We start from the raw sequence: 8027 nt of genomic DNA on the forward strand, positions 1-8027 counted from the left end.
TGTCACACATACTGGAGCTCACATACCGTTCCATATGCAGGTCTTTTTTATTTCCAACCAGCATAATGGGTATTCTGTGAAAGAAAGTTCAGAACTTCAGAACAGTTATAGTATACTGAACAAAGTACTAGTAACATGCCTGCAATGAAATGAGATGAAAGTGTCACTACTTACTGGACTTTTCCCACCATATCCAATAACTTGCCATGGATAACTTTTATCACTTCAAAACTGCAAAATAAAGGGATGAAGTCACACATGCACTCCAATGTTTATCCTTAATACCCAATACACAAGCAAGTAAATGCATATGCAGGTTGCTGTGTTTAAAACTTTATGTATAGTGGCAAACTACAAAGATGCCGAAAGCCTTACCAATTTGTGTACAACAGACAAAATGGTCCTAGAAGCAGCAAAGACTTGCCTATGCCTGCCATTATAGCCTCCCCGGTTATGATACTTGCAGAAATAAATAACGGTACCCAGGACTGATGCATCTAACAGAGGATTACTAAAGGCCCCTCCCACCTCCCATCTGGTGCGTATCTGCAGTAAGATATTTAACTGCTACAGTCCAACAACTCTGGATGAGCATGTCAAATTAAAGCAGTTTCAATGAAGAAGTATTTAGTTAAGCACACTCCATCTTGAAAAAAATACATTATTTTTTGAGAACACTTAGTTTGTCTAGAATTCTTTTATTTATGTGAAAGCCAAAAGAAGCCTAAATTCTCATTTTCTGTGGAAAGTGAGTAAATTGCAAGATGGTATAGAAACAGTGGTTATTCAAATACATGTTGTCCGTTCACCTACCATGTACGTGAAGGTTGGATGACCGGAGATAAGAAGCAGTACTGTGAAATACCAAGAAGCCAAAAACCTCACTAACAAAATCCACTGCATTTGACATTTAGTACTTTTGAGAACAAGCTATAAATGGGGTTGAAGAGCAGGTGGTGTGCTCCTCTAATTACACTATGGAAAAAATGCTCGTACATGAAGTGCACAATTCAATTTGTTTTAAGAGAGGCACAGGTTCACAGGCAAGACACACAACTATACAACAAAAAAAGTGACCGAAACTTTTCCAGCTTCCAAGGTTGTTAGCCACAGGCAGTGCTTGACTTGCACTGCATTTTAATTAGAATTGAACCTCTCAAAAATAGAGCAGCACTCAAACACACTTCCAACTCAGAGCTCTCAGAGGTGGTGCCGAAAAACACTGTTCAAGCTATTTGAATCATTAAACCTTCTCACTTCTGGAACAATAAACGCTACGGTATTTAAAAAGGATTTTCTGTCAAGTAGGTCATTTTGTCTGACTTCAGCAATAATTTTTGAGACTGAGTAGAGCCTCAAACAATACTTCTCCAGGTTCAGCCAATAATTTTAGTATATCCTATCAAGAAAATGAGTTCTTTGCAAACAAAAGCATGACTTAGTCTGGCACAACCTACTATTAGTAACTCAAGTACGGTAGAGTACAGATTACATAAAAATGTGGAATCAATGAAAGGACTGTAGGGTTACAAAGAGCTTATGCTGAAAAGGTGTTAGTGAAATTCTGGTCTTGAGAACTTGTCTTGGACTTTCATTCTTATAATTACTTTAAAAAGAGTTAAATAGAGGTTGGTTGGGACAAAGTTGAGAGGCATTGCTACATACAGAACTAGGTGACCCTGCAAACTGAAAGAGGAATAAACATACTACAAAAAAAAAAAAAATTCTGCTAGACCACAAAACTGTTTCTCAGTCTGAAGCAACAGGAAAGATCTAGCATGCTAGCCACAGGGTAACTGAATCACTAACACAATACAATCACTGTTTCCTTTCCACTATTAGGCCTGCTGTTCCCAGCACAGCTAGAAAAAGCCATGCCACGGCACAGCACCCCGGCAAGCCCTCACCTGAGGTTCCAGTGCACGATGCTGCAAAGCATTCTTGTTAAACTTGGGCTCTTCGTTTCCCAGTTCTGTGTATCTGCTTATCTAGTATAGTTCACAAGCTCCATTTTTAGTCGAAAGACTAAGAATAAACAGCTGATCTTTGTTAATAGATCAAGGTGGAAACCAAAAGAGAAGTGCTATTTAAACTTACATGCAATTCTGACACAGAAACAAGTTGCTAAGAATGCCAAGAATGAAATTGGCTTGACCAGATCAATCTAATGTTCTAGAAAGCTTTCCAAATTAATAAGGCTAGAAGGAGCAGGGGCAGAGGTTAAAGACAGATATTGACCAACCCAAAAAGAGCATCATCAAATCAAGTCGTGAAACAGCAAGAGATCTGGAGACCGTAAGAGGTCATTTCCAGTTGTGATAAGCAAATAGGTTCAGAGCAAACAGCTCAATGTGTGAAATACAACCAAAAAAAAAAGTTACTAGCTGTCAGATAAGTATGTTACATGAAATCATGGAACCTACCAAGATACAAAATTGGAATTTAATTAAGCTGAATATGAAAAGTTAGGGCATTCGATTTTACTCTACTCTCATTTAAACTTCCCGCTGGAAGTTAGCAGGGAAGATGATAATTTTAAAAAGGCATTTCTATTAAGTTTGCTGTCAAAGCTCTCACCCCTGCTGGATCAATACTCAGATCAATATACACACTTGGACAGAAGTCAAGACAGATGGTGGCTGTAATTTGATTGCCTGGGCAAGTCATCTAAGCTACCAGAGCACTGTGGAAGATCTTTCCTAATCACCTAACACTGTCTTGATACAGCACATAAGGAACTGAACAAGACAAAAATCACTGATACTTTGAAATTTAAAGGAAGAAAGAAAAAACGTGGAATAGACAGATCAAGACTAAAATACTGATGAAAATACTATCTACCTACAGCCTCAACAGACCTTGTTCTGTTACTATTTTCACCATAATTTGGTTTCTATTTTAACTGATTGAATGATACCACAGAAAAGATTTTAATTTCTTTCTCTGGGCTGCAAAGCTCAAGACATGATGAGGCAACAACTGGAGTAGCTGAAAAAGAGCACGTCCTTTAGCTGCCAACCAGGAACTGCGCAAGCTGCGGAAGCCTCCAAGGATCTATGCTGATTCTAGTCAAAGACATTTTTGTCCTCACGGTACCACTTATCAATGAACATTTTTCTCTTCACTTTAGAAGGGGAGGATTGTCTGCTTAGGGCTGACAATACCGATTCCTATTTCATAGAAGTTATTCATCACTGATAATGAAGCTCGGATTAAAAAAGGAGTTAGGTAGCTTAGTATCTCTCGACACACATGAAAGCCTAACATCTATTGCATCTCCTCCAGATCACATGTGCCTGCCCTTTGCTACTTCAGAACTAAAGACGAAAACCAAGAATGAAGAACTGCCAAAACCTGTTCAACACTAAAGACCTTGCAAGCAATGGAAACGTATAGCCAGACTGCATCCTTTCTTTGAGAAGCACGGAAGAGCCAACAGGCAAGTTGTTTCAACTGTATTTTATGACGGTGTACTAAAGAGCACTTGAGATGACCAGTTTTGTCTGCTTCAGAGGAAAAGACATAGAATGCTTCAGCACTTGTAAAAAGCACATCAGCCTCCTTGGAAGTAGAAAGGAAGGATCAACTTCTCTTCTACTTGAAGAGAGTGAAAGGCCTACGGTCTTAATCATTTTACTCAAACAAAAATTTTTGAAAATAGGATTATATCGGCTGTCATAACAAAGATGCTGTACAATACTAGAAAATTGAGATCTATTCAAGAATGACCAGTATTTAAACAAAGCAAGATGACCCAGTCGAAGGGACAAAATAAGGGAAGCTGACAAAACCTGACAAAGGCGGAGATGCTTCTTGCAAGTAAATGACTCCAGCTATGATGGACTCCGGCTGCAGTCCATTCTGACATGAGGACAACAGCAAGGACAAAGCAGATAACTCTGGGAAATTTTTCAAATAACATACTTGCTGCAGCATGGCAAGAGGGAGTCTACAGGCCAAAAGTCATCTCTCAGTACTGTAACGAGCTACAAGGCTGAGGGACCAATCTAGCAACTAACTGGGTACTTCACGTGAACAGTGCCCTTTTGGTTCATATTTATGTCCACCTTTGTATCTGATGCTAGAGCAATGAACTCTACTTATTCTTGAAATCTTTCTATGTACTTTCAGTTACACCTCAAAACAATGTCGTTCAGCATGGGCTTGTTTCTTACATGGTACCTTGCAGGTTAGTCTGTAAAGTATCTGTGACATTTGGATCTGAGGGGAAATTTCTGAAAACCCATTAATTTTTATTTCCATTATACTTCTGAGAGAGAGAGATATTCAATGAATTAACCACATGTAAAGAAAATACAGCAGGGGTAGAACCTGAACCCAGAATACATCTGGTTAATACCTGAAACAGGAGAACACAACAGATTTTATTACCTTTTTATTGACGTGACTGAATAAACAAGAATGTAGCCATTGATGTCTATGGAGTACGTCTGAGGAAATATGGAGTATTCATCCTGTAAAAGGAATATTGCATTTAAAATTACTTACTGTCACAGTTCAGAACTTGATGCTAGCAGATCACCAGTGGTTAAGTTGGTCTATTTGTAAGACACGAGGTGCAGGACCACATTGTATAGGTAGTACTTTCAGAATTACATTTTTTTCCATCATAATGCCAGATGTGGAATCTTTAGCAAATTAATAGAAAGCTGAGTCAGCCTGTGTACTCTAAAATTTAATCTACATATTTTTTGGTTTATTCCCTCTAAGACTAAGGATCAGCTAAAGCTATTCCCAATCCTCTTATGCTGCTTAATTATCAGTTTGCATTAGTACAAAACATCTACTCTGTCCTACCACTAATTAGCAATTACATCTCTTATCTTGCTAGCGATACATTTCATACTCCTAATTTCCACAGCTGATGACAGGATCTAGCAGTTTGTAATTTCAAATGACACTGATCACATTAAATTACCTACGGGGTCTGTTAGGAAGAGAGCAACTGTGGCTTACCAACTAACTAATGCTTATCAACTGTAGATGCAAGAAATATAGTTATTAGTTGCTGTATGACAACTAGAAGTTTATAATATAATGACAAGTGTTTAATTAAAAAAAAAAAGCCACAAACCAACAGAAAATTCATCACTGAATTTATTACCTCTGTAGAAAAGGAACTGACCAAACAGGTAAATGAAACACTTACATATTGCAGGAAATGCAACACAAATACCATGAACCCCATGTTAAAAATCTAAATCGTTCTAACAGATGTTCCCAGGAAACATTTCCATTTTGACAAGAGCCATACTTCTCAACGTACAAGTTCTCAAATTTTTACATCTATGCTTCTTAAGACGTTAATTTTAGTTTAAGATCACATAACCTCTCTGTACATTGTCATGACTGAACAGATGGAGCAGTGCAACCACACAGCTTAAATCTAGGCAGCCCAAATGAATCAAACTGGCAAATGAGGAAAACCCCCTTATAAATCAATTTCACAGATTCAGCCAAAAACAGTTTGAAAGAATAACACTTGACAAAAGATGCCCTTATTTGCCTTTATTGCTACACACTGAGGGCAGCCCTCCCCCATCTTCGCTGAAATGCCAAACTGCCACTTCAGTTGGCCACGTAATCCCAAAGTCAATACAGAAGGGATCTGACCTAGTTTGCATGTAAAACAGGTGAAAGTGCAACTCTGGAGTTGTTTGACTTTACCCAGAATTTCTCAGGATTGCTCCAGCTGGAATTTGGTGTTAGGTAAGATTTCCTTTTGCACACCGCTTCTGTGACCCTGCACCAAAACTGTTGAACTGAACTATGCAAATCTGAATAGATAACCACGAAAGGTAGAGGCATGGGATAGAAAAGGACTACCAAGAAAAGTAAGTGCCATAAGCTCAACTGTTTCTAATTCATTACTTAAAATTTTTAGCTTGTTAGGAGAAGGAAGAGAAGCTGCTATGCTTCCTGGAACTTGTGGCTCAAATTAAGAACTCTGCCAAGTGATTATAACTTTTCAAGTCATAGCCAAGTTTTCAGGTATATAATAAATCTACAATATAATCCTTGCTATACTGTATACACAAGGACTCCCTATGGATCATTAAGCAAGACAGACTTGAGAAAGAAATCTGTTCAAGCCACACCTTCCATAACCCAACATCATCTCTCCCCTCTAACCCAGAACTCAAAGTTCAAGTCATTCATAGGAAGAATCAAATCTGAAAATAACCACAGGCTGGGGAAGAAGTTCTTTTGGTTTTACAATACCGTACAACATTAAATCAACCCTCAAAATAAGCCTTGGCAATAGAAGTACGTTACCAGGGAAGTTACACTGCCCTCCCAGGTGGTCATTTCTTCCTCAAAGGGAAATTTTGCTTTTAACACTACGCTACAGCTGGAGATGTAGGGCAAGCACACTTGCATTGGCACAAAGTGAAACCTATGGAGCTCACTCTGCTGCTCACACTTCGCAGCCTGCCCATCTCCATCCTGCTCTCCTCTGCAGAATATTCCCCATCAAGCACTCCTGCCCCAGCCCGTGTCACCAGTATTGTGTTTGTAATCACTTTAGACATCTCTGACAGATGTTAAGTGGATATAGTGCTGCTGATTAGCACCACAAGCTGAGACCATATAAATACAGCATGGTTATTCTTAAGTCATGTAGTTCTCTTCAAAGAAAGAGATCAAACATACCAAGAAGGTTACAACCCTTCTGAACAGTGTCCCAGCTATGAGCAAGTGTCCCGCAGCTTTAAAGTCTTAACAACTGGCAGCATATCTGACAACACTAAGATTGTTTAACACTACTCATAGTTTGCAAAAAAACCAAAGGCATAGTATCAGAACTTACAGAAGACAAGAAAATGTAAGCAATAAAAAGTTTAAGATAAAAATACAGGGGTTTAACAGCCTGTTGTCTGGTTTGGTCCCCCTTTCTCCCCCCCAGTTTTTCCCTCCCCCTCCTTTTTTAATATAGTCTTTCAAAAAGATGGCACACTCCCGTGCATGGGAACGTGCACTGCAAGTTCAGCCAAGCAGCACTATATAATGAACGCCTGTACTCCATGAAGCTACTGACCATGCCACAGGACACGTGTTCCCTGTCTCCTCCTGCGCTCCCCGTCATTACATGAAGCTCAGAAGCATGCACAAATCATCACTTAAAAATGTAAACAAACTGCAGTAGTTTATTGGTAGCCTGGTAAGTAGGACCTAGACGTATTTCTGTCTACTCCCCATGACTGCTTCATGGATGTAAGTCACAGCGGTGTAGCTAGAGCACACAAATCACAAGAAGTCATGAAAAACTCCATGATTTACTGAAATGACATTTTCCATCTAAAGCAAGACCGCTAATTTAGTCCATAAATACCAAGCAAGCTACGCAAGAACTTTTTGGTACATCGGAGTTAAGGCAGTTCCTTCTTCACTGTTTTAGGCATACATCCAATAGACAGCAGAAAAAACCCAAACAAACCCACCCCCCCAAAAAAACCCCAACCCCCAACAAAACTGTTTAAATAAACACTACAGAAACATTGCTCTTTGGTGGCTAAATGACATGGCAGAATCATTTATGTTAAACTTCAGCTTTGAGCACATGGTTGGTACCAACTTAAGCTCTACAGGAGTATGCATACTTGTCTTAAGTCTGAAGAAGGTTTCAAAGAAAGAAGGGTAACTTACTTGGCCAGCAGTATCAACCAGCTGAAGATGATATTCTTGTCCATTTACTGTGATCAGTTTTGTAAAAGCTGGAACAAATAAGAAATACACACACATTTCAGAAATATAAACATGGAAGGGATGAGAAGTCACTCATCTATGCCACCATCAGCCAAGGCACTAAGAAATAGTACTTCAGTTACAGGCTTTACAATAGCAGTAGAAGGCTAGATCGGGTGGGTATACCCTTAACTAGCATATTACAGACAACAAAACTCAGAAATTTACTTCAAAATTTCAAATTTCAGAAGATTCTCACACTGGATGCAGCAGCTTCTCCTTTACTTACTTAGAAATGCATGTAAAAAGCCTTTTCACTC

General features: G+C 39.0%; 1 protein-coding gene across 1 annotated transcript in view; it reads right to left on the reverse strand.

The window, feature by feature from the left end:
* Window positions 1-8027, reverse strand: part of RHEB (Ras homolog, mTORC1 binding) — a 41361-nt gene that overhangs the window by 7757 nt on the left and 25577 nt on the right. The window contains exons 3-6 of the mRNA XM_009644104.2: window positions 7669-7736; window positions 4393-4475; window positions 175-231; window positions 27-74 (exon numbers count right to left, since the gene is read on the reverse strand). Of these exons, the coding sequence (XP_009642399.1) occupies window positions 27-74; window positions 175-231; window positions 4393-4475; window positions 7669-7736 (256 nt within the window). The remainder of the gene's footprint in view (window positions 1-26; window positions 75-174; window positions 232-4392; window positions 4476-7668; window positions 7737-8027) is intronic.

This window comes from Egretta garzetta, unplaced genomic scaffold, assembly GCF_000687185.1.
Source record: "Egretta garzetta isolate BGI_Z169 unplaced genomic scaffold, ASM68718v1 scaffold117, whole genome shotgun sequence".
Classification (NCBI taxonomy): Eukaryota; Metazoa; Chordata; class Aves; order Pelecaniformes; family Ardeidae; genus Egretta; species Egretta garzetta.